Below are 27,454 nucleotides of genomic sequence, written 5' to 3' on the forward strand. Positions count from 1 at the left end.
AGAACCCTAGAATCCCCTCTGATCGTGGGCAGCGCTGCAAGTGACGGGAAGCGCCGCCGACAGGCCCCCGCCCTCTGGACTCCACCGCGCCTACGCTGCCACGACACCGACGTCCACATCGTTGCGGCGCCATGGACGCAACTGCGTTAGGGCGAGGTACAGGAACCAGTTTCTCCATCTAAGAGCAGTTTATCCCCTTATCTACGTTTTAGAGGTATTATTTCCTATCACGTATGCCCTCACAGTCACTGCGCTGTAGGAGTAATCGCATCGGGCCTGGTGAAATCTTTCTGTTTGACAGCGCGCTGCTGCGTGCTGCGTGCTGAGGGCGAGGCGCCGAAGGCCCGGAGCAGGAACGCGCCTTTCGCTTAGCTTTGCATGCAGCATGCCTGCTTGTGACGCCGCCGCCGTGGATGGCTTTCCGCTTTCCGGCAGGGTTAGTAGATTAGGCCGGGGGCAAGCAAGGGCTGCTGGGCAAGGCTAGCAAAGACGGGCAAAGCAGAGCAAAGCAAAGCGACGCCGAGGAGAGTGCCAGTGCCAGCCAAAGGTTTCTGACTGACCGGAGGAGCATGCAAAAGCTTTCGTGCAGCTCTTTCCCTGCGCCGTCAAAGCTTTGGGCACTGCACGCACCCTGCAAAAGCTACAGCAAGAGGGAGAGAGAGAAAGGGAGGGAGGGAGGTAAACGGAAGGGACCCACGGACCCAGCCCGTGGAGTCTGGAGTGCACCGGCGACGGAGAGACGCGGCCGGCAGGCGGCCCCGTTGGGCGTTGCGTTGGCGCTACCGAATAGGAGCAAGTCACGGAGGAGTGGAAGACCAAAGGCTGCCGTGGCTCCTGCTTCTGGGGCCCCTCTCCCTAACTAAACTTTATCGACTAAAACTTAATGACCTAAATCAAATAGAACTAATAGTTAGTAAGCATCGATAAAAAAAAGAGAGATAATTTCTTAAAAGAAGTTTATCCGAGCACATGTTTTCTCTTTTTATTTGAAAAAAGAGTATAGCGTGTTTTCTCTCTTCTATCATCTATGACATCTCTTCATAGACATAGTATTTTCTTAGGAAAAAAACAATTTCTTCTCCCTTCATTTTCCCCTTATTTTCAAGATTAATGAACATGAAAATTATTCAAGTTGCTGTGTCGGAGCTACCTTAATAACCAGACGTAGTTTTTTTTTTTTTTTGACGTAGGTGATCCAATTGGCAGTGTGTGTGAGAGACGATTGGTGATGATGATAAACAAGAGGAAAGGTAAAACGGCATGGGCCGGGGTGCGCGCGGTTCCCGAGGCCCATCAGAATCACGCACAGATCCTTGTCTTCTCCGTCCTCCCTCCTCGTCCACCCGCGCCGGCCGTACGTAGCGTACTACGCGCGCCGCGCCTTTTCCTCTCGCCGCCATCATGGCGCCCGGCCGGCCCCCCGAGCTTTCCTTCCTCCTCGCCTTTTTCCGGTCGGCGTTTTCACCTACGGCTCCAAGCGGAGCTTTGCAGAAAAATCCATGAGAGATTGGAGCCTTGTTAAGCTCCGGTTAGCAATTACCTGTGGAGTTGAGCTCTCAAGGTTCTCAAGTGCTAACTAACAGAGTCCTGAATCCATGGATGAACGTTGAATGGACATGGTAGGCGAAGGCCACTTCTCTCCGTTGGTCAAAACCTCATGAAAGTCCAAAATTTACGTAGTTACAAGTCGTTGTTACAGGTCACTTGTATACAAACAAAGCTTAGAAAACGAGCACACACTAACAAAAGGGCAAAGAGATCGACGCGGCGGCTACTAGAGTCTACGCTTCTACCTAGACTAGAGGGGTAAAGATAGCCTAAAAAGAGCTCTTTTCCCACGCTTCCAACAAAAGGAAGAACCAACCCAACTTAAACAAAACTAAACCAAAGGACGCGAAACACACACGCTCACTCACACACCATAAACAAGCAGATTATGATCATACGGAAGATCTCTAGCTAGCATCAACATGGAGCAATTCACTTGTCCTTGTCCTCTTCGCCGAATTGTTATTGTACTATTCCGGCGAGAGCCTTTCTTTTGCATCCAGAGCCTCCATTCCCGTCGTTAGGAGCTCTGAACGGAGAATCGGAGATGGTACGGTGCAGGCATGGACGGATAGGGAGTAACCGCGTAGGCTACGGCGCCTGGCGGTTCCCGGTATTGCTCCGCGACCGCGGAAGCCCGCACTCCGACGGAGACATGGACAGGGACGCCCGGTGGAGCGAGTCCTTGCAGTGCGCGATGGCGCTGGCGATGCCGTCCTGCTTCTCGGCCAGCGAGTCGTCGCGGCGCGACTGCGCGGCCGCCGTGGTAGTCGTCGTCGTGACGGCGGCGGACGCGGACCGGCTCTTGCGCAGGCGGTGGAAGCTGCCCTCGCCGCCGCGGCGGGGGCGCACGCTCCGACGCAGCCGCGTGGAGATCTTGGTGAGGTACCGCCGGATGACGTCCCGCGACGGCGCCCGCCGCGGCTCGGGCTCGGGATCCTCGGCGTCGCCCGCCAAAGGGGACTCCATGAACAGCCGCAGCGACCGCGCGCTGCTGCCGGCGGAGCTCCGGGCGAAGCTGCGGCGGCGGCCGCCGTAGAGCGCGGCGTTCCTGCTGCTGGCACTGGCAGTGGCGCCCGCGAAGCTGAGCGTCCGCAGGCCGCCAGAGCCGGGCTGGAGGTCGAGCAGCGGCAGCGGCGGCGCGGGGAAGTGGAAGGAGGGCGAGGCGGAGCGGCTGCGGTGGAGGGAGATGACGAAGTCGAGGTCCGTGAGGGATGCGTCGTCCGAGTCGTCGGAGGAGCCCGATGAGGCGCTGCCGGCGGAGCTGGAGGAGGCCCGGACGGACAAGTCGAGTTCGAAGAAGGAGCCCTCGTCGTCGTCGTCGTACTCCTCGTCCACCGTCTTGCTGTCTTCGGCGGGCTCCGGCGCCGCGGTAGGGGCCGTTATGGTCGTCGCCGCGCCGCGCCGCGGCGCCAGGAGCCTGAGGACCTGCATGGGGTCGGGCGTCGGGGCCGTGGCGACTGGCGAGAGAGGCTGACGGGACTCGGGGACTGGGAGGAGGCCGAGCGCTGCGTGCCGTGACCGGGACGGGGGACGGGGGACGGGGGGCGGGCGCGCGGGGCGGCTTTTAAACTGGTGCGAGAGCAGAAGCAGGGGGAGCCGGGAGCGCCAAACGAGACGAACCGGGGCCAGGCCACGTCACGGCCCACGGGGCTTGGCTGTGCTGTGATCCGAGGCCGCGAGCTGGGTGTTGGGCCGCCCGGGCAATTGGGTGACTTTGGTGCCGTGTGCGTGACGCGTAAAGATGGCAACGGGCGTGGTGCCCGTGGATACTACCTTCTTATGCCTGCGCCCATCAGTTAAATCTCTCGCCCGCGTCCGCGCCCGCGACCCGCCACGGGCAACAAACCACGCCCGTTCCCTCCATCCGCGGGCATGAAATGCCCGCGGGCATGCCCGTGTGCCCGCCAGGTTGAGCATATACATAAATCATAGCATATTACAAGAGATACGAAGATACATATTCACAACAAATCATGTATATATACATATATTTGCTTGTAGGTCCCACATGTCAGACCTATGGAGCGGGTCTGGCGGGTAAGCGGGCGAGGATAGCAAATTTCTTTGCCCGCGAAGAACTATCCTCTGGGTTCAGGATGATGCCCGCGGATAAGAAGTGGTGTCCGTATCCTTACCCATCGAATTCCATGCCCGCGGACATGCGGACATTCTGTGACCATTGCCATCTGAGTGCTCCTCCAGCTCCTCTGGATGCGGGCCTGCGGGGGTCGCGGACTGGTCAATGGAATGGAAGCCGTTGGATTTGTTGGGAAAAAATCCTGGAAGCTCACTGCATTTCCATATTTCCGTCCAAGCCGTTTGTTTTTGGTTTTATTGGGCAGCAGCTGTGCTGTGCTCCAGGAGAGGTCGTTCCAGGGCATTCATTTCATTGTGCACTGCTGCTCCTAATTGAGTGCAAGCCCTGATTGATTGCCTGAAGAACGATGGAGTACCGCGGTTTTCAGTCTTCAGTGCAAGCAATGCGGTGCAGACGTGCAGCAAATGATACAGACGCGATGCATTTAGGCTGTCTCCGAGAGGAGACCCAAACTTAAAATAGATATCCAATAGAATATCTATAGCCTCCAACAGAGTATCTATATGAAAGACTCATTTTGGGTATCAGGAGAGGTATAACCTAAATCTGAGTATCCTTTCTCCTGGAGATTTATTTGTAGAAAGGGTTCTTTTTTTTTTGGATTTCGTTGTTGGAGAAGAGTAAAAATGGGTATTGAACCCTTTACCTGTAGCACTACACAAATATGAAATGGGTCTTGTATTTTAAGTAACGGTTGTTGGAGACGGTCTAATGTGAGCCAGTGAGCCTGCGTCCAAACTCGATGTCTTCCTTTTTCTTTTTACAGCTTTTCTTTTTCCACGTCTATACACTCTGGGTGCTGCCCTGACCGTGAGCAGTGTCTCCTCCGGTCCTACGGTTACGTGCTCCCTCCGTTAAAAAAAGAATGTAATTATAGGATCCGTACCGGTCAAAGTAGCTCAAGTTTGATTAAATTTATAGCAAACAATATTCATATTTATGTCTCTAAATAAATTTATTATGAAAGTATATTCTATGACTAATCTAAATGATACTAATTTTGTAGAAGGAAATGCTTGTATTTTTTATATATAATTTTGGTCAAACCGATCGACTTGTGGAAAACCAGAATTGCATTCGGAGTACACTCAACCCGTTCGGCTGGTACGGTTTTAGCTGGTTTTGGATGATTTTGGATGATTGAATAGTATTCTGTGAGAGAGAATAAGCTAAAACAAGCTAAAATAAGACCCAACCAGCCGAACGGTGTCTCCAGGTCCAAATTATCCACACCGGAGTCAACAGTTGAGTGCTGCCATTGCTTGGTCCATTGGCAGTGCCAGTCGGTCAAAGAAAGACCAGATCGGTTGGAGCTTGATCCAATCCTTCCAGCTGCACTACTCCTCCCCGAGAAAGCATCCACTGCCACTCCATCCTCTCACCAATCGTGCCAGCATCCATTCACATCCACATCCACTCGAAGATGTGAATGAAAGAAGAATGCGTAACAAAAGCTGGCCGGGACAGGCAGGTAGTTTCAGAGACATGATCAATCTGGCGGCACGCATATTTGACTGCCGCTAGATGACGGCTGGCCCTTCACCTTCTCCTTCATTCTCTCATTTTGCTTCCTTCCGACACATGATCGGTGCGATCGTACAGCGGCTCGTTTCCCTTTTCAGACGTGCGCGCTCGCCGTCACACCACGACCACACCAACTGGCAAATGTTTTTGGTTGCGGACGCATGCACATGCATACTCACCGAACTCACTGCTGTCCACCGCGGAACCCAGATCCAAAATAGATTACAACCCAATACCTCAATAGAGTATCTATATAGAAAACCTATTTTGAGTGTCGGGAGAGACATAACCTAAATATGAGTATCTTCTCTTCTGTAGACCCATTTGCAGAAAGAATTGTCTTTTAGGTCTTGTTGTTGGAGAAGATAAAAAAATAAATATTGAACCATTTGTCTGTAACACTACTTAAAGAACGAATGAGTTTTATATTTTGGGTCGGTCTTTTGCAGCAAAAACGGTACGTCGTTCATGCTAGCACAAGACTGATGAACTGGCCGGGCGAGGTTGTGCTGTTAAATAGACCGAAACATACATACGTAGCCCTAGAAACTGGGACGCTGCAAAGTATCGTATGTGTTGAGTAATGCACCGATGCATTCGGGAAGCTATCTTCAACAACAACACCTAAAATATAAGATTTATTCATCTTTTGGGTAGCGCTATAGGTAAAAGGTTCAATACTTATTTGGCATCTTCTCTGCCAACCAGATTCACAAGAGAATCCTTTATGTAAATGGGTTTCTAGGAGAGAGGATGTTCATATTTAGGTTGTTTCTCTCAGACAACTCAAAATAGGTCTCCCGTATAGGTACTATGTTGAAGACTGATTTTAAATCTCTTACCATCCATTTTAGTTTGGATGCCTATGAGTTTTTTTTTGTTGGAGACGGTATAAAATACCTTTTTTTCCCCTCGTCAGTCGTAGAGGATGAGGAACGCAAAACAAAAAAGGCTGGAGGCAGGAATGATGCGAAGTGTCCTCCGTCCCTGTCCTGCAGTGTTGGTGTAGTGTCCCCAGTCCGCAGCAGCCAAGCCAGCACCTGAGTTCAATCGAGGCGTTCCGATAATGACCTCGCCCTCAGCCCCTAACTCCTCCCTTCTCCTAGAGAAAGAGAAGAGAAGAAGAGACAGCGAGAAAGAGAGGAGAAGAAGAGACAGCATCCCAAGCCACGGGTACAGGCAGCACGCGCTTTAGCTTTATTCATTCATCGCCAGCAGCAGCATTGGCCGTCGGACTCGGATCCATCGGCCCCGCCGGCGCCGAGTAATGATCATCTTCTTCTGAAAGATGAAAAGAACGATCAGATCAACCAACCTGCCTGCCTAATCGCAAGGGTGGATTGATTGCTTTCGTGGAAGTTTGCTAACAGAACAGTGCAGGCGGTGCAAACGGAACTGAAAGATTAGACTTATTAGCAACCTCACGTACGTACGATACGAATCAACGCGAGGACTGAAAACATCTCGCTACGCTAATGATTGTGTCTCTTGTAAAGGCAGATGAGGAAGAGGAAGCAAAGTGCGTGTATGATCCATCAAACACGCGGGCAGGGATGGTTTGCAGTGGGTAGTGGAGTTAGGCAGGAAGGCAGCAAAGCTCGTGGAAATAAACGTTCCAGCTCCGCTCAGTCGTTCAGTTCAGACAACCTTTAGTTCCTGCCTGACGACCGACGACGTCCAACGCTGCTGTTAATTAGTCAGGTCGTTGGTTGATATGATATGATATGATATGATCCTTAATGTAAGTAAGATAAGAAACGTGCGTGCGTGCATGCCTACCGACCGACCATCCGAAGCTACAACGATGTCGCGCTTAGTTTTGCTCAAGCTGGCAGCAACAGGGCGAGTAAAGTGGTAAACGAAGCTGAAACGCGCGCGGGAGCGGGAGTGAGATACAAAGAGGGTTTTTTTTTTGGACAGGTAGGAGGAGTAGGCAGGTGTATCATGAATGGACGACGACGAGACGAGGTGACCGGTGCCTGAAACGCCGACGACCTTTTTTTTTCTTTTCTTTTGCCTCCCTTCCTCGGTTTCCCCGGAGGCACTCACTGACGGTGATGATGGTGCAGTTCCGGTCCGGCCGGCGGCAGGGGAGCGATCGATGGAGTGGAACGGAACCGCGCCGTAGGAAACAGCAGCTTCCTTCCTTTTCGTGAGGCGTCTAGTCACGGGCACGGGTCACCGGCCGCTGCCTCCTCCTCCGACCTCCGTCCGGTCACTCGCCCGTCAGTCATCGGCGGAGAGAAAGAGAGACGCGATCATTGCGCGGCCGCTCGTAGCAGCATACTAGTACTAGCCCGTAGCTTGCGCCTCGGGAACGTTCCTGCTGTGGTTCGAGACCGGCCGGCCTGTAAGTGTAACCGGAGAAGACCCCGAAGGGACGGGACGGGACGGCGCGCGTGCGTGTGCCGCCGTCCTCTACTCCGGACACTGGCCAAGTGGCGATCGCAACCAAGCCCCAGGACTGGGGACTCTGTTCTCACTTCTTGGGCCTGGACTTGGTCGCCAGTTAAGTTGGGGCCCAGCCCAAAGAGTCAAACATTCCGGCCCAATTTGCCATCCAATGGATCGCGAAATGGACGGCCGTTCCAGTTCCTCCGCTCCAGCTCCTTCTCTATTTATACCACGCAACTCCGTAACCCTAATCCTCCACTCGTCGCCGCCGATGCCGTCGTCTGCTTCTTCGTCATGTGGGTGTTTGGTTTCAGATCCGCCGTTTTCCTTTTTTTTTTCTTTTTTCTTTTGGCCTTTCTCCTTCCATGGTAGGGTGCGATGACGAGGTACAAACGCCTGATCAGTCGTCTCTGATGGCGATCTGATGTTTGCCTTTGGTTCGTATTCGCTGAGCATCCGTTCTCACTTCTTCCGCCCGCTTTTTTTTTTCTGCTCGCTTTGCTTTGGTTTATTTTTCCAACGAGGGACCTGGGGATGCGCCGCTCTCCTCCGTGCGGCACCATCCAGTTTTACCCCTCGGATACGGCCCGCAGACGCGTCCCAGCATCAATCTCTCCAGAATCCTCTGCGAGACCGGGGCTCGTCTGCCACATTCGCCGTCGTCAGGCTACAAAAATTCGAAGCTTTTGTCGCGAAGATCCCAGCAGAGAGGCGCGTCGTGTCTCGGCCTCCCTAACACTCATAATCTTCGCAGAGAGACGCTTAGGATCCGTGGATTCGTGGATGTGTGATTGGGGTTTTTGGTTCCATTACATCTGTACCCACGGCGACATGTTCAGTTAAGTGGTTTCAATGGACTGACGAACGACTGAACGAGGGACCTATGGATGGACAGCTCTTTGCCCGTGCTGTACCGTCCAAGTTTGCCCTCGGATAGGAAAACCAGCAACCTGATCACGAAATCTGCAAACCTTGTTCGTGTTTGTGAGAATGCGGTACCAATTTGCGACATTTAAAAAAAATGTTCTGGAATGATTGTATTTTTCGATGGGAAAAAATGATTTCTGGAATGGGTGTATTTCAATTGTTAGCCTGACTTAAAGGCTTTGTTGTTGTTGTTGTTGTTGTGTATTTCGATTGTTAGGGATTTGGATTCGGGTGTCGATTGTTTTCTTCATGGTTCACATTGCTATCAGTATAGCACTGAATCCTGCAGTCTGAGTTCGCTGTGGGGATCAAAGTTTGGATTTTGAACCCAGAGAAACATTGCAATTGGTCATCAAAATTTGGATTTTGAACAGAATTACTGCCGATTCAGCATTGCATACTGAATAACTACCGATTCAGCAATTGCCAATTTGCCATACCGCCTATGAAAAGCTAAACGGCAGTTGAATACCTATACAAACGGCGAATTAGCAACCAAGCTTTGAATTATAAAACATAGAATGAATGAATTGTACTTTTGAACCTAGATCCGGTAAAAAATGAAATTAGAACATTATAAATTACTGTACAGGCTTCAGACATAGCAATGGTTTATCTAAATTATAACAAGCGATGAAATGATTTGTATGTGAGAACGTCAAAAGAGCCAAGGTTTTTTTTTTGTGTGCCACGGATCAAATCCGGATTTTAAATCGGAGGAAAATACTGTACCATATGATCCTCACTGTGCTATGAATATACTCACTATGCTATACAGCTGCGTACGGGAAGCTAAAATGGCCCTCGAATAGAAGAGCTGTTCAATCAATCCAAATATACATATAGACAATAGACGATGGCAGTCTAGCGCACATGTACAAATGCTTGTAAAAGAATAGTTCATTGTCCTACAAATTGACCATCGATCCCATCTCATGGATCCAAGAACCTCAAAGACTACTACTGTGCCCCACATCTTGGAATCATGCTCTGCTCCTCAAGTAATGATCCACCGAATGCTGAAATCATGCTCAGCTCTGTTCCTCTACCACCCGCCAAACGCTTAACCTCTACAAGAAGTACGTCAGCTGCTGTTTCTTCCTGGAGCCCCCTTCGCCGTACAGGTCGTTCCATTGCTTGAGCTCGTTCATCACAGCACCCTCGGCGGCGAAGCTCGCTGCAACCTGCATCATGAGGGGTAATGGGCAATGGTTCAGTCATCTACGTCGATTCTGTTCATGTGCCATGCAAATCAGGACGTCGGAACACTCACTTGGTTCTTTGCCTGCCTCAGGTCTTCCATCGTCAGTGGCCTAAGGTCAATGGCCGCTTCCTTCTCGCCTTCAGCCTTCGCCTCTGAGCTATCCGCCTCGCTGTCTGAATTCTCGTCCTTGCTGCTTTCTGAACTCTCCTTGCTCTTCGGAGCCTCTTTGCTTTCTGAGCCCTCCTTACCCTCCGGAGCTTCTGAATTCTCCGCAGCCTTCTCTTTCGACTCCTTTTCCCTTCGCTCCTGAGGCACCATCAGTTCATTCGACACGGATCGCAGGATCAGTACAAGGTGATCGCTCGCTCATAATTGGTTACTGGCATATAGCTGAAACCCATGGCATATTCAGTTAGAGCAACAAGACAGAACTCTTACCAGCTCTCTCTCTTTCTTTCTTCAGCAGCTCCCTAACAGGGCGGTAAGCAGCAGTGACACAAAGATTCTGGGACAGAGGAAACCAACAGCTTTCAGTAATTTAATCTAATAGTAAGACGTGGGATACATACTAGCTTCATATGAATATAAACTTCGTTTCAAAGCAGTGCACAAACCTTGAGATCACTGCCACTGTATCCCTCCGTCATGGTTGCAAGTTCCTTGAAATCAATATTTTCGTCAATTTTCTCCTTTGACAATAGTGTCCTCAAGATCAGCTCTCTGCTCTCTTGAGTTGGAAGCCCAACCATGATTCTGTTCAGTAAACAAACAAGAGCAAACTATTAGCATCTCAAGCGCTAAACTTGTATTGCATAAAAAATCCATCAGAAAAGGTAGGATAGCACGTGAACGCTAAACTTGTGTTGCATCAACAATCCCTCAGAAAAGGTAGCATAGCATGTGAACAGACCTGCGCTCAAATCTCCTGATGATGGCTTCATCAAGGTCAAAAGGCCTATTTGTCGCGGCAAGAACAAGAATTCTTTCACCTGTTTTTGACAACAGACCATCCCAGTGACTCATGAACTCGTTCTTGATCTTCCGCATCGCCTCATGTTCACCGTAGCGAGCGCGCTGCCCCAACATGCTGTCTACCTCATCCACAAAAATAATAGTGGGAGCTACCTTGGTAGCCAAACTGAACAATGCCCGGACATTTTTCTCATCCTCCCCAAACCATTTGGATGTGATGGTGGACATCGATACATTGATGAAGCTGGCACCGGCGTCATTTGCTATAGCCTTTGCAAGCATGGTCTTCCCGGTTCCAGGTGGCCCAAACAGCAAAATCCCTCTGCAGGGCTTCAGAAGTCCTCCTTTGAAAAGATCGGGCCGTCGAAGAGGAAGCATAACCAGCTCCTGAAGAGACTCTTTGATATCAGCCAGGGCTCCAATGTCATCAAATGTCACTCCTATCTCACTTGGCGGAATAACCTCTGGTCTGATACGCTTTTCAAACTCATTGTCTGGAACTTCCTGCTCAAAAGAGGAAAATCCATCAAGCGAAAAAGCATAAATGCTGTTAATGTTCAGAGAAAAAAAAACATGATACTTACGTTGACAAATACTAAACACACAATAAACTAGTAGAAGTGTAGAACACAGGGCAGAGTCAACTGCTGAGGACTTACTGGTTTTGGTGGTGGCGATGGACCTTCACCAACTGGAACTGTCTCAGTTTTCTTAGATCCAGGAGCTCCTTTGAAACCATCCGGTGTCATAATATCATTGAAGTTAGCATAATTAATACAATGACACACTACTTTAGCAGTTGCCCTATTTGCGTACCTTTGTTTCTTCCAATTTCAGGGTGTCTTTCCCACCATGGCTACCTTGGAAAATGCTCAAACCATGGGACAAACTGTAAAAGAAATTTATATTATGGTCTCCGAGGAAAAACCTTATTATGAATAAACCATTAGGAGTTCAAGGTCACTACACTAGTATTTGAACAAAAAAAGGAAGAAAATTAGAAAATCAGAATCAGTGACCAACCTTTTAGAAGATAGCATGAGCTTTCCATTTCTGTATTCAGGGTCCTTGTTGTGAATCAAGTGGTAGGAGACAGCTGAGACAATGATTTCCTCTATGTAATTGCTGAGAACCATAGTATCTGCTTCACTGATTGAGCTCAAATCATCACAGTCTAGATCATTTGCTGAGAGTACCTCTATGATGTGGTTTCTATTATCTTGCATCTGGATTTTTCTTGTGTCTTCCTCAATTTGGCTTTTCCAACAATCTAGATGGGTCTCCTCCTCAGGAGCTTTGATATCGACATGGTACGGAAACAGGGTACTAATTCTCTCATCGGCATCCCTGTTTTCAGCATCAGGACTGAGTAGTCGAGAACCAAGTATCAACACTTGACCGGATAGTTTGGCCAACATTTTCTGGAACATTGAGTAAGTTCTTTGCGATTTCCAGAGGAAATGGTCCGCATCCCTTATGTAAAGAATAATCGGACCGTTTTCAGATACAGAAACCATAACCTATAAAAGTGGTGGCCGGATAAGTACATCAAAACTAAATAGAGCGAAGCAAGTTACACTCAAGAAGTATATTCACCTTGTAGAGTGACTGGATCAGAACTTTCTCATCGAAACACCAGCTACCAGTTCGCCTCACTGAAATTTGCATACAGAAAGGTGAAGAACTATAAGACACTTTGTGCCATATGGTCCTATAGTTCTACTCTACCAAGTAGTGCTACTGTACTAGCACCCTATTTCATTCATACATGTAAAGATTAGCAATCAGCATGTGAAACGTAGATGCAATGTCATCCAAGAAAACAGAGTGAACATAACACATGCCATTTATATGTCAGAACTAATATCGACACATGCACATAATTTTACCAGAAAATGTGGACGCCGAGCAGTCTGAAACTGGTGGAGGCTAGTAAGTGTGATCTAGGTAGGAGCTGTCTACACTAAACTCTGCACATATATGACATCAAAGTAACTACATAGAAAAGGACAAGATAAATGAACAGAAAAAAGTTCACCTGAATTTCCTGCACATTGTGAGGCAAGATCGCTCATGTGGGATGATACAGAGGCATTTTTCCTAAGCGAAGGTGTACTGCTAGAACCATCAGAGCCTCTGAAGAAAACAAAGCATGGATGAGTAACATGGTATAGCTACTGCTGTTCATCACAGGCTTGATAAACAGCACAGCAAGTACATTACCTTGCCCTTAAATCCGTGTTGCTTGTCTGACAACGCTGTGATTCTGCCAAAAAAAAAACACAGAACAAATCAAAATTTGGGCAATAACATCGCTGCTTGATAAGAATGGGTTCGTTTGAAATACTGGACACATGGTAGACCTAAAAGGTGATAAGGTCAAAGTGCGCATGCTTGTAGTTTTACTTTAGAGTTGTGTACTTGATAGATATTTAATTATCTCATTAAACAAATGTGAGAAACAACAAATAAACCAAAGGGAATCTGTAAGCCTTAACTACCTCTAGGCTCATCCTTCTTAGGATATGCTATAAAGGATCCAACGAGATCAGACATCCTCCCGAATGTGGTCTCAGCTACAGACTGATTTCGGGCCTGCAGAAGAAAGTCAAACAACAAACCCATGGTTATCACTATAACTGATCACTATACTAGCGTCCCTGGATCTCTTGTTGAAAAAAAAACTGAGCTGTAGCAAGTGCTTTTCTTCAGCAAAACAGTGTTCTCATGATGTGTATGCTCATTCAGTTCGATTAAAAAACAGCAGACAAAGACGAGCATAAGGAATAGTGTCGTCAGATTAGAAAACAAAAGGAGAATCCGAGGAGATCAATCAGCATTATTCTCTCTACCAAAAAAGCTCTGGAACAGTGACTCACCGTGGCTTTAGTGGAGCCCCCGTATTTGCTTTGGATCTGCAGAGACATTGAGCGGCACAGGATTCAGAACACAGCATGGCAAAAAGAAACCACAAGCCAAGAATCACGATGGCAACAGTTCTCACCCGAAGCGAGAAGTCAGTGGCGTCCACAATTAGCAAGCGCGCCTTGAAGTTGTGAGACAGAGCTTGACAGAATTCCGAACGATATGAGGAATAACACACGCGATCACAAAGTGGAACACACGAATTTTGGTGCTGCCAAGCGGCTGCATTTTCTATTGATCTTTCATTCCTATATAAGCAAATTACATCCTGGAAAAAATGGATACAAATGACTGAGACAATCACGGCATGCTCGTGAGCAATTGTTGCCATCCCAACAATCTGGGACATGCCATTCTTAGCACAGCCTGCTAATCTACCTTCTACTTACCAAAGTTTAGCAAGCTCAGGACTTATTCAAAAACATTCTCCTCCTAAGTCCCAGAGCAACTAGACTAAGTTTTTCTGCCGATCTCGCCACGAAGTTCCTGAAACCGAATGCGCCCGAGCGCTTTTGTGAGGATGTCGCCCAGCTGCAGTTCAGTGCCAATGAACTCGACGTTGATCAGCTTCCTGTCGCAGCACTCCCGGATGAAATGGAATTTCACATCAATGTGCTTACTCCGGTCATGATGCACAAGATTCTTCATCAATGAGATGGCGGACTTGTTGTCCACCTTCATCTTTGGCGCGAGGATTGCTCCTCTGACGAGCTCAGCCAGCAAGCGTGCCAGCCAAACCGCCTCGCACGCAGCTCCAACAGCCGCGATGTATTCTGCCTCGCAGGAAGACAACGCGACCACCTTCTGCTTGGCCGATTGCCAGGCAACCGGCCCATCTGCAAGGAAGAAGATGAGGCCGCTGGTGCTCTTCCGATCGTTGACATCTCCGGCAAGATCATTGTCAGAGTAGCCTAGCAGCTTGGGAACTCCTTCATTTCTTCTTCCTGGACGATAGTGCAGCCCCCAATGCACTGTCCCTGCTATATAGCGGAGCACCCACTTGACTGCAGCAAGGTGCTCTTCACGCGGCGCTTCCATGAATCGACTCAGATAGCCCACTGCATATGCCAGGTCGGGTCTGGAGTTGCAGAGGTACCTGAGACTGCCGATGAGGCTGCGGTACTCAGTGGCATCAACACTTGGAGTCGTCCCCTCCTTCAGCAGTTTTAGCTTCATCTCCATGGGAGTGGTGCTTGGCTTGCAGGCACCCAGCCCCGCCTTCTCAAGAATTTTGGTGGCGTAGGCTCCTTGCCAGAGGGTGATCCCGTCCGCTCCCTGCGTGACCTCCAGGCCGAGGTAGTATGAGAGGAGCCCGAGGTCGCTCATGCGGAAGGTGTTCATCATCTCGGCCTTGAACTTGCTCACCGCACCTGCATTGCCTCCGGTGATGATTAGATCATCAACATACACGCCCACGATTAGGCGTGTTGCTCCTTTTCCACGGATGTACATCCCGTGCTCATTGGTGCAGCGTGTGAAGCCATGTGCTAGCAGCGAGGCGTCGAGATTTTGATTCCAAGCCCGTGGAGCCTGACGGAGTCCATACAGCGCCTTGTGAAGGCGCAGCACCTTGTGCTGGTGCTTGCCATCGATGAAGCCTGGCGGCTGTTGGACATACACCTCCTCCTGGAGTTCCCCGTTCAAGAACGCCGACTTGACATCCATATGGTGGACACCCCAGCTGTAGTGCGCTGCAATGGCGAGAAGCAGCCGTACTGACTCCAGCCGAGCGACAGGCGCGAACACCTCTTCAAAGTCGATGCCGGGGCGCTGCACGTATCCCTTGGCGACGAGGCGGGCCTTGTACTTGGCGATGCTCTCGTTCTCGTCGCGCTTGACCTTGTACACCCACTTGAGGCCGATGGCACGGTGACCTTGTGGGAGATCCACCAGTGACCAGGTTCTGTTGTCACGGATGGAGGTCATCTCCTCCTCCATCGCAGCAATCCAGTTTGGATCGCCGCCGGCCTCCTTCAACGATCTCGGCTCCTCCATGCTGACTGAATGCAGTTCAGCTTCCACTGTGTCGCGGTCCACTAGGCCTGGAATGGCATCCGAGCCTATGATGTTGTCCAGCCTCCGGTACCGGTGCTCCACGTCCTCGTCATCATCCGCGTCGAGGTTGGGATCATCGCTGAGAGGCGTAGCGAACTCGACCTGCGTCCCCGTGGGGGCGATCGAAGCTCACGGCGACGGTGTACCGATGGGTGTAGTGGGTATAGGTGATGCAGTAGCTACAGACGACTCCTGCACAGTGGGCGGTGTCACAGGTTCCACCGATGTCGCGACCGACGGTGATGCGCCAGAGGCACGGCATGGGAGTTCATACTCCTGCTCGATGGTGAAGGGCTCCTGCTCGAGGTCGATGGAGGCGTCTGCCCACTCCCAGCATGCGCTCTCGTCGAAGATCGCGTCACGCGAGACGTGGACGCGCTCCGTCGCGAGGTCATAGAAGCGATATGCTTTAGACCCGCTCTGGTAGCCGATGAAGACGACCTTCTAGCCATGGTCGTCGAGCTTGGCGAGGTGTGGGCAGAGTCACTTGATGTAGGCGGTGCAGCCGAACACTTTCAGAAAGTGCACAGAGGGTTTCTTCCTGTACCACGCCTGGTAAGGGGTCTTCCCGTCGAGCGCGACAGTCGGTGCCCGGTTGAGGAGGTACACGGCGGTGTGCACCGCCTCCCCCTAGAAGTGTCCGGGCACGCCACGCGCGCGCATGATGCTTCTCGCCGTCCCCACGATCATCTAATTGCGGCGCTCTACTACGCCATTCTGCTGCGGCGAGTAGGGAGCCGAGAAATGACGCTGGACACCTTCACTTGCACAATACTCAGCGAATTCGACCAAGGTAAATTCACCTCCATTGTCAGTTTGCAGAACCTTCAGCTTCTTGCCCGTCTCTCGCTCGACGCGGGCCTGGAACTCCATGATCACCGCCGGCGCGTCTGCCTTGGACCGCAAGAGTGTGAGTCACATATAGCGGCTCATATCATCTACCAGCAGCAGGAAGTAGGCCTTCCCGGCTGGTGTCGACGGCGTGATCGGTCCACATAGATCACCATGGACAAGTTCAAGCTTCTCCTCCGCTCGAAACTTTGCGGCTTGCGGGAACGAGGTGCGTTTATGCTTCGCCAGCACACAATCTTCGCAGACTTGATCTACATGATCAATCACCGGCAGTCTGCACACGAGCTCGTCGCGCCCCAGCTTCCTCAACGCCTGGAAATTGAGGTGCCCATACCTCTCATGCCAGCGCCAAGCGACGTCATCGGCACGGGCTGTGAGACACACTGGTGCGACGACGTTCATGTCGAGGTAGTACAGCCGACTCACCGAGCGATGCACCTTGGCGAGGAGTTGTCACTGCAAGTCGTAGAGGCGTAGGATCCCAGACTCGATGTCGACCTTGAAGCCGTCCTCATCCATCTACCCAAGGCTGACGATGTTGGTGGTGAGGCGCGGGATGTAGTAGACACCGTCGAGGCAACGATGTTCCCCGTTCTTATAGGCGAAGAGGACGGTGCCCTTTCCCTCGATGGCGACCACCGATCCGTCACCGAACTTGATAGTTTCGGCAACACCGGTGTGCAGCTCGGCGAAGACAGACCGCGACCCCGTCATGTGGTTCGTCGCGTCGGTGTCAAGCACCCAGCGGCTAGTCCCCATGGCCTCTTTCTCCTCCTCATTGAGGTGAAGGAGAATCTTCCGTTCAACGAGGTGGACGCGCTCCTGTGCAACAGCTTGCAGCGGCGAGCTGGAGTGTGGGCACGACTTGGGCGCCGTGGTAACCTCCGCGTCTGCGGCGATGTACATTAGCGCCCCTTCCTCTTCTTTGGCCTGCGCGACATGAGCCGCGCCCTTCTTCTTACGCCAGCAATCTTTGGCCCACTGGCCACTTTTATCGTAGTTGTTGCAGGTAGTGCTGGGAGGTGCCATGCCACCGCCGACGTTCCCGGCGCTCGCGTTCTGGCCATCGCGGCCATCGCGACCTGCTCCGCCGCGACCGCGTCCACGCCCGCGGCGTTTCCCATGGTTGTCGGAACTAGATCCGCCACCAGAGTTCTCCTGCTCGTGACGTGCTTTGCGCCGGGCTTCCTAGTCCTCCTCACAGAGCATCAGGCACCCCATGGCATCCGTGACCTTGTTGGGCTTCGCGCGCTCCTCGAACATGCGCAACCGACCGATGATCTCCTCGATCATCACCTGGTTTAGATCCAGGAACATCTCGAGTGAGACCGCGGCCTGATTCAGCCGTTTGGGGACCACCTGCAATAATTTCTTTACTACCTCGGCGTCGGTGATGTTGTCGCCGAGGGAACGGAGGTTGGTGACGAGTGCGGTGATGTGGACGCCGAACTCGTTGACAGTCTCTCCTTCCTTGAAGGTGAGATTGCCAAAGTCTCGGCGGAGCTGCTGCGCGCTGGCATCGCGGGCGTGCTCGTCACCGATCCGTAGGTTCATGACCGCATCCCAGGCCTGCTTTGCTGACCTCTTCGTGGCAAGCGTACTCCATAGCTCAGAGGGCACTGAGCGTAGGAGACCAGCCATCGCCTGCCGATCGTCGTGGTACTCTTCTTCGTCGGGGTCGTCGGCGATGCCATTGCGGACGACGTTCCAGACACGGAGAGTCTGGAAGTTCACCTCCATGACGAGCGCCCATTCCGGATAGTTAGTCTGGGTCAGCATTGGCCACGCGGCGTTCGCGGATGGCCGCTCGATGGTTCGCTCGACAATGCGCGAGCCGGCGTCCCTGGTGCGCGAGTGGCGATTGTGAGAGCAGCCACGGCGACGTGGCGGCGAACACGATGGGGCCTTCTTTTTCGCGTCGGAGCCATCACCCGACAGCACCGTCTTGGAGGGTGACTGGGACATGGCGACGGCGGAACCGAGCTCTGGTACCAAATGACAGAATTCCGAACGATATGAGGAATAACACACGCGATCACAAAGTGGAACACACGAATTTTGGTGTTGCCAAGCGGCTGCATTTTCTATTGATCTTTCATTCCTATATAAGCAAATTACATGCAGGAAAAAATGGATACAAATGACTGAGACAATCGCGGCATGCTCGTGAGCAATTGTTGCCATCCCAACAATCTGGGACATGCCATTCTTAGCACAGCCTGCTAATCTACCTTCTACTTACCAAAGTTTAGCAAGCTCAGGACTTATTCAAAAACAGAGCTTTCGCGAGCGACTGCAGGTAAGGCTCTGCAGAGACAGCAGCCAACAAGGTCACCATCCATCAACGAAACATGGGGACAGCACACCGCACCACCCTCTGCCCACAAACAAGGAATTTTTTTTAATTTTAACACTTTTTGATAACTCATTTTAAATCTAACCCTGTATGTTTTTTAAAAACTAAGGCCCTCTTTGGCACCGCTCCTACATGCTCCGTCTCTGTCACTGTTCACACACCGTAGCCGGAGCCGCATGAGCTAGAAAAGAGGCTCCGTCGGCTTTGTGAACAGTGTTCAGTGAACTGTGAAACAAAAAATGAGGAGAGAGAAAAACAGATTCGATGAACAGTGCCGCTACAGTACAGGAGGCATAAAAGCAGCTCGTGAACGGTGCCGTTGTCGATGGAAGCCGGAGCCGCGGGAGCCGAAACAAACAGGCCCTAACACTTTTGCCTGCCCCTATTGTCCTAGCGCGGCCAAATGCCTGTGCCACGCCATGCATGGTGGCACGACAGAGGTCTAACATGGCGACGACCGGTTTCGATGATCGTTGACGTGGCAGCTCTTGCCACGCCACCGATCTTGGCACGGCAGTGCCGCGCCCTGATCCATGGCGTGGCAGAGCCGAATAAATACCGTGTGGCCGGCCGCCCGCACGCACGCACCCTGCCCGCCCGCCTGCCGCCAGCGCCGCCAGCCGCCACGCAGCGCCCGGCGCCAGCGCCCGCCCGGCCACGTCGTGCCCGCGCCCGCTCGCCCGACCACGCCACGTCCGGCCACTCCCACCGCGCAGCGCCCGTGTCGGCCACGCCACGAACGCCGGCGCGTCTAAGGCCGCCCGCTCCTAAGGTACCTCCTCTCGATTTCAATTTTTTTTTGCTTATTACTGATTTAGGATAATTAGTGATTTAGGATAGTTAATAATTTAGGATAGTTAGGGTTGATTTTATATTTTTTATTATTATTAATTTAGGATAGTTAGTGATTTAGGATAGTTAGGGTTGATTCCATATTTTTTTGATTATTATTGATTTAGGATAATTAGTGATTTAGGATAGTTAGTAATTTAGGATAGTTAGGGTTTTATGATTGGTATTGATTTATGATAGTTAGTGATTTAGGATAGTTAGGTTAGTGAATTTGTTTGTGATTTACGTGGGTTTGAGGTTGTGTGTTCTAGTATAGTTAGGATTTTGGGTTTAGGGATTGTTTATGTATTTATTATTTAGTTTATAGTTAGTTATTTAGTTAGGGATTTTGGGTATAGATGCTAGTTTACTCTAAACCCAAAAGGGTTTAGGTATTTTAGGGATTGATTATGTATTTATTATCTAGTATAGTTAGGATTTTGGGTTTGGGAATTTAGGATAGTTAGGTTAGTGATTTGTTTGTGAACTTATTAATGTTAATTTAAATTTTGTTAATTTGAATACTCTAACGCTTTGTTTATCAATTCGTAACAGGATGGCTCCTCCCACGCAGCTTCCGTTGTATCCCATTCTTGACGTGGAGTACGACGATCAGCACCAAGCACACATCTTAAGTGACAATGACGAAGAGGTGTCCTTGCCTCCTTTGAGGCCCTGAACGCACACCAGGGTGCACCAGTGGGACGAGCGTTATGCACCATATATACGGCGTGCCGGCTTCCTAGAGCTTGTCCGTGTTGTCAGCCAGGTCTTTCGCCCCTTAACCCAGCACTATTTACTGTAGCTATAGACAGGTGCGAGTGCATTCTTTGTACGTAAACTTTTTTCTAACAAATTTGAGACAACTAACAGTCGTTCTATTCTTATAATAGATGGAGGCCTGAGACCCACACGTTCCACCTACCTTGTGGCGAGATGACCTTGACGTTACAGGACGTGAAGACTATTTTAGGCCTTCGATTGGGGGGACTTCCAGTGACAAGAATAGTTGACAACGATCACTGGAGGGAGCTGGTGGCTTAGTTTACTGGCTTTCTTCCACCGAACGACGATGCTTCCAAGAAAAATAAGTGAGTAATTCAAGCCTATTTAATACTTGCATTGCTTTCCTACAGCCATGGGGTCTCATTTTTTTGGTCAATTTCAGAAAAAGTTCTGGGGTTTCATTATCCTGGATCATGGAGCGCTTTGATTACTTGGACCCACAGGCTGAGGAGGCTCTGATCGACAGGTTCGCTCGTGTGTGGCTCTGGCACTTTCTTGGTGCTTTCCTCTTCCCAGACGCCTCGGGCAACACAATTAGCTAGCTGGTCCTTGGCATACTACGACAGCCGTGGGAGAACATAGCGGCGTACAGCTAGGGCAGCACAGTCCTGGCATGGACGTATCGACAGCTATGCGTTGCCTGCCGTCGCACCTCAGGATATGAGAACCTTGGGGGTTGCTCATACCTACTTCAGGTGTGGTGTTGGGAACGATGGCCCGTTGAGAGGCCCCTTAATAATAGTTTACCAGTAAGTACTTCGGTTCACTATATTATTAGAGGCAGTTACATATGAATTCATTATGAATGGCTAATTCATTATCGTGCTCAATGCAGTGATGGAACGGGTAGGATACACTCCCTACAGCTCTGTATATCTAGATGGAAGCAGAGTTAGTTAGAGGGAATACGAGGTGCAAGTACCAAGAGTACACGAACGGTCTCGACGTCCTGACACAGCACCAGGTTACGCTCTCTTTACTATCATACATGTGTCTTGTTCGATGTACACTATATCACAACCTAACTCAATTATGAAATTTCAGGTACATTGGTGTCCTTGGGATTCTCCGGAGCTTCAGGACTATCTCAGTCCTGTCACTAGGAACGAGTCGGACGAGTATCGCTGTGACGTCCCTCTTATTTTCTTCCATGTGGTCGAGATTCACTTGCCCATCCGGGTCTGCAAACAGTTTGGGAGAATGACAGGTTGCCCACCACTGCTTTACTCTATCAACCAAGAATTACATAGGTGCGTTATCGATTAATAACAATGCTACAATCCAGAGGTGTGTAGTACAACTAACATCGTTTTGTTGCATGTATGACTGCAGGAAGAGGTACAAGACCAAGGATTGGTGCGTGACACAGAACTCGCGCATCCATTTGTGGTAGAACAGGGTACGGCATCTGGTCCATGCGAGTCCTCCACACGACCAGCACACCTTCAACGAGTACCTGCGGTGGCTTCATAGGTCTACGAGGGCACATATCAAGCCCCCGTACACTGACATGGCAATTGACGAGGACTCGAAGGAAGATGTCATCAAAGATGTGTACGACGTTACCACTAGGGAGGACATACAGCTGGAGAGAGCCCTGCTTCAAAGATACGTGGTAATATACTTGAATGGTACAATTTGTTATCCTTTTAGTATTAAGTATGTGTACTAAAACTGTCCAACAGTATTTCTGTACCCAAGCGACATAATTGTCAAGGTTGTCCAATGAAGCAGCATTCTGGCTTCACGAGTCTAGAGGTCAGGGGCCAGGTGTTCTCGCAGCTTTTGTGGAGGTAACATAAACTTGTCTGTTCTGAAAATATTTCTTTAGTATATATGCGTTTGGGTAATGCACTAACTTTAACGTCTATTTATGCAGAAAGTGAAGAAGAGCTGCAGGAAGCTAGCTCAGAAGCTGAGCTGCATGGACACTCCTTATGAGGAACCGCCACTCCCGGCGCGATCGGGTGGCACGTCTTCAGCCTCTTTAAGGACACTAGCCGGCTCTTCTCAGCCGATGACTTCAACGCGGTCGGGTGCCACTTCCGCGGTGCGTACACCACCATATCATAGCGTTGGGAAGGACCCTGCAACCGAGGACGACATTGACGACGACCCCCTGGGTTTCCATAGACAGCACGACCAGTGGGACGATTGGCCGCAGCACGAGATTGGCATGTCTCAGCTAGGTGGTGCCCCGCTTGGTACCCAAGGAGCCTCACAGGTACTATCAAAGATAGTTTATTTAAATACGTAGGCTCCATGAACTAACGATCATAAAGAATTATAAGTAATCGTACGTATCATATACTTTCAGGGTACGAGCTATACGCACCGTCGACGCGACCATACTGACGTTGGCTATACTCCCAATGTGTTGTCAATAAAACTGATCGGATACGGATGGATATCATCGATATTACATTTGTTTTCATATTTCTGTCTAGATTCAGATTCGAATACGGATAGTGTCAACTATGTCGGATATGATACGATTGGATATCGACATCATAAATATGCGATTTGAGTATTCGGATACGGATACGGTATCGGATGTTGGATATCCGGACTCGGATACGGACAGATCTCAACCCCTCTAAACGGATTCGGTTTCGAATACGGTTGAAAAATATCCGTACTGTTTTCATCCCTACTTGTGGATAAAGAAAAGCTAATAACGATGTGTACTACGAGTATGAACCGCTAGAATAGAGGAAGTGCTAGCTCTAGTAGTAGTACTGAGGGGGCCTTTGGCAGGGCTCATTGAGCAGCTTCTTGAGCAGCTTTTGCTCAAGCCCTACCAAACGCTCCGATTCAAAATGGCTTCAGGCCAAAAGCCACCCATGAGCCACTCTTCGGCTTACACTGCAAACCATGAGCCAGAGAAAGTGGCTTCTCCCGGCTCATCTCTATCCCAAACAGTAAAAAGTCGCATGTGCCCTTGACTATTCACCAAAATTACGAGAAACTTGCCATCGCTTGCTCATATATAAATTAGGAAGAAATAAATAGAAGAAAAAGGATGGGGAAGGAAAGATAAAAGAAGAAAAAAAGGAAGAAAATGAAAGAATCAGGGAAAACATGAAGAAAAAAGGTATATCTACTAATTTCATTCCTCATATATAAATTATATTATCAACTACAATCACACATAAAACTCATATATGCAACCACTATACATATGCAAGGGCACAATGAACTATACATATGCAAGGGCACAATGGACAATTGACATCTTCTATACATTCTAAAAAGCTAGGAGAAGCTGTTTTGTCAAACGTTTTCGTATAAAATAAGCCAGAGCCGGAAAAAACTGCTTTTCCATATAAGCCAGAGCCAGAGTTGTTTTTTTCAAGAGCCAGAGCCATGCCAAACGGCCCCTGAGTGAAGTGGGAAAGCCATCAGATTCATGGAGAAGACAAGGCATGCAGCAGCAGCAGCGCCCAGGTCGATGCGTCTCGAGCGTTGTGCTGTGCCAAATCGGATCGCACTAGGGAACTACGGAAACGGATCTTCCTCGAATCCCACCAACCAACCGAATCGAACTCGATTACTATTACCTACCTGAGGTAGTAAGGGAACTCGTCGAAGGTGACGTCGCACTCGCGGCCGTCGAGGACCAGCCGCCGCAGCTCGGCCTCCAGCTTCGCGGCGCCGGCGCCGAAACCGTCGCCGTCGGGCGCCGGCTGTGCCGCCCACTTGACCAACGTGAGCCCCAGCCCCACGCCGACGCCGACGCCCTGGGCCGACACCAGCAGGCTCCTCTGCTCCATGGCCGTCGTCGAAACAACTCCAAACGCTGCCCCGATCGGTCGATAGATCGCCCGTCGCTCGCTGGCTGTCGTCGGAGAGCGAAGAGATGGAGTGCCAACTGGCAAGTGGGGTGTGCGCGTGCATGAGCGAGGGAAATGAGCCATGGCGATTTTTTTTATTTTAACACTTTTTTTTAACTATTTTTAAAACCGATAATGTTTATTTCTTTTTTCAAAACTAACACTTTTGGACACGCCTGTTTGCACGACGCGGCTAATTCACGTTGCCGCGCCATGTATGGCAGCACGGCGGGGGCAGTCAACGGCTGCGGTGACCGCTGATGTGGCAGGTCTGCCGTGTCACTCGTCACGGCGCGACAGACCCCTTGTTCCCTCTCTTAGTGTCTCCGTCCTTAGACGAGAAAACACGCTGCCGCGACTCCCGCCCGCCACGCCGCCGCCACGCCATGCCCGCCACGCCCCGCCCAACGCGCCCGCACCCGACGTGCCCCGGTCGGTGCTCCCGCCCGCCGCAACCCCAGCCACCACGGCCGCCACCGTGTGCCCGTCCTCCCTCACTCCATCTTTATCTCCCCCTGTCTCGTTGCCTCCCTTACTGCCGCCCTGCCCCCCCATCTCCCCACTACCGCGCGCCGCCCGTCCTCGTTGTCGCCCCTCCATCTCTCCGCACTGTCTCGAGCCGTGAAGGACTTTGCTGCGCTGCCCATCGTCGTCCTCCAAAAGGGGGATTGCCGCCGGTCGGCTGACCATTGCCGCCGCCCTCCAGAAGTAGGCCGCTGCCAGCCGTCCATTGCCGCCGGCGACCATCTCCTTTTCATTGGTGGATTATGGTGACCCATAATCTTTGTCGAGGTAATGCTCTTCTGCATCTCTGTCAATTTTTTTTGCTAGGATTATGATTCAAATTTAGTTTGACTGGATAGAGACTTATATAATTAGTTAGCAAAGATATTTAGTGAAGTTAGTAAATATAAGTTAGGTATAGTTTTGCAGTTAGCTAGATATGTATAGTTAGTAAAGTTACTTAGTATAGTAAGTATATGTATTAATATTAGTGTGTTTAGTGTAGTTAGTTAGTATAGTTAGTTAGAATTGTTGGTATAGATATTAATATTAGATTAGTTAGTATAGTTAGTTGGTATAGGTGTAGTTAGTATAAGTGTAGTCAGTATAGTTGGTATCTGTGGCAGGAATCTTTGCTCCGTTTGCAAAGAACCTGGTCACAAGGCTAGCAGGCATAGAAGACAAGAGCATCAGGTGCATATAGCATACATTTTATTATATTAATGTTAATTATTTTCTATGCTATTTAAAACTACTATGTTAGTACCAATTATGATATATGTTTATTCTCTCATTTTGCATAATAGTTTATTCCGTTTACATTTACTTTGTTTTTATGCACTAATGTTCCATCATATTATAGTACTCTTAATGTTTGTTCTAACACATCCATTTGGAATTTGAACCAGGATGGGGGATTATCATCTGTAGTACCCCATTCTTGAGGTGCGCTTCGACAAGGACCACCGAGCCAAGCACCTATCGGAGCTTCAGAAGGACTTGCTACCTCTTAGACTACGCACGCACCAGCCGCACCGCTGGGACGAGCGATACCGGCCGTACATACAGCGTGCCGACTTTCTTGAGATCGTCCGGGACTTCAACATTGGGCTACCGATCCTCGACCCTACACTTCTCACTGCTGCTGTTGATAGGTATGATTTGATACACGTTTGGTGAAGTACAAAGCATTGATTTGTCTTGTTGTTTGAATTAAAAAACTTCTTGTATTGAATTAAAAACCCACAGGTGGAGACCAGAGACCCACACCTTTCACCTTCCTTGCGGCGAGATGACTATCACGATGCAGGACATGAAGATAATTCTATGTCTACGATTGAGGGGTCTTCCAGTGACGGGATCCTTGATAATGTTCATTGGATGGACTTGGTGGAGCAGTTCTGTGGCAGAAGATCACCCGAGGACGAGGATGCTAAGAGAGCAAAGTAAGAATTTCTACGTTCCAAATATTTACCATTTTGACACCTGCACATGCAAGTCTTTGGTTGGTCTCTTATATCACAAATATATGTTATGGTCTAAGTCTGTCGTTGATCTACATATTCTGCAAATTATTTTGCTATTTAAATGGAGGGTGTAGTACATAACTTTTATGATGCGTATTGTCTTTGTCTAATTTAATGTTTATTTTTGTTCCCTCAGCTCTCATGTAATTATCCTTAAAAAATTCCAGGAAAACATCTGGTGTCAGTTCGGTCTAGATAACAAAAAACTTCGGGGCGCCGCGGCTCCCAGGCACTCCAAAGCAGGAGATCGAGAGGTATGCTAGGGTGTGGCTGTGGCACTTCTTAGGCGCCTTCCTGTTCCCCGACGCGTCAGGTAACACCATCAGCTGGGCCTTCCTCAACATACTGTGCCAGCCATGGGAGAATATAGGAGCGTACAGCTAGGGCAGCGCGGTCCTAGCATGGATCTATCGTCAGCTCTGTGTTGCCTGCCGATGCAGTATAGGAGGTGCCAACCTAGGAGGTTGCTCCCACCTACTACAGGTTTGGTGTTGGGAGCGATGGCCAGTTGGGAGGCCCGTTGTGTCACTGTTTACCTGTAAGTGCATCGATTTTTTATTTTTCTCAAACTTGATGCCGCACTTGTGACTAACTATCCTATTCAATGTAGGCATGGAATCACGTAGACGTAGGACTGACTGCTCTGTACGTCTGGCAAGAAGCGGAGGTAGTTAGAGGGAACCCAAAGTGGCGGTACAAGCAGTACTCGGACATGGTAGACGTCTTGACACAACACCAGGTAACAACCACTTTGATACTGCTAGTCGGTGTTGTTGCTTTTTATTATTCCCAAAACCTAACTATAGTTACCTAACTTTTAGGCGAATTGGTGTTCTTGGTCCAGATTCGAGCTAGAGGGGTACCTGAGTCCTCGCACTGAGGAAGAGTCAGATGAGTGACTTTTTAACGAGCCACTAATTTTTTTCCACGTGGTCGAGATGCACTACCCTATAAGGGTGTATAGGCAGTTCGGAAGATTGCAGCCATGTCCACCGCCGCTATACACAACCAACAGAAAGTTGCATGGGTGCGACGACTATAACATAATAATTTAGCAGTCATGTGCATACATACAACCACTAACTTACGTTAAACTTGTAGGTACGATCGAAGGAA

General features: G+C 49.8%; 2 protein-coding genes across 2 annotated transcripts; both read right to left on the reverse strand.

Moving 5' to 3' along the window:
* Positions 1–1,732: 1,732 nt before the first annotated feature.
* Positions 1,733–3,061, reverse strand: LOC136518990 (uncharacterized). The gene has a single exon (XM_066512661.1). It carries the CDS (start codon positions 2,980–2,982, stop codon positions 2,140–2,142), a length of 843 nt encoding a protein of 280 aa, XP_066368758.1. The 5' UTR covers positions 2,983–3,061; the 3' UTR covers positions 1,733–2,139.
* A 6,179-nt stretch (positions 3,062–9,240) lies between these two features.
* LOC136516141 (uncharacterized) lies at positions 9,241–14,633 on the reverse strand. Its single transcript, XM_066509521.1, has 15 exons — positions 14,089–14,633; positions 13,675–13,843; positions 13,550–13,585; positions 13,172–13,265; positions 12,894–12,936; positions 12,709–12,806; positions 12,267–12,325; positions 11,694–12,190; positions 11,488–11,559; positions 11,330–11,411; positions 10,609–11,174; positions 10,313–10,451; positions 10,126–10,203; positions 9,768–10,004; positions 9,241–9,678 (listed from the first exon to the last, which is right to left on the reverse strand). The coding sequence occupies exons 1-15, from the start codon at positions 14,631–14,633 to the stop codon at positions 9,565–9,567; spliced, it is 2,829 nt and encodes a 942-aa protein (XP_066365618.1). The 3' UTR covers positions 9,241–9,564.
* Between the last annotated feature and the right edge of the window lie 12,821 nt (positions 14,634–27,454).

The sequence above is a fragment of the Miscanthus floridulus genome, chromosome 17 (genome assembly GCF_019320115.1).
Source record: "Miscanthus floridulus cultivar M001 chromosome 17, ASM1932011v1, whole genome shotgun sequence".
In the NCBI taxonomy this organism is placed as follows: domain Eukaryota; kingdom Viridiplantae; phylum Streptophyta; class Magnoliopsida; order Poales; family Poaceae; genus Miscanthus; species Miscanthus floridulus.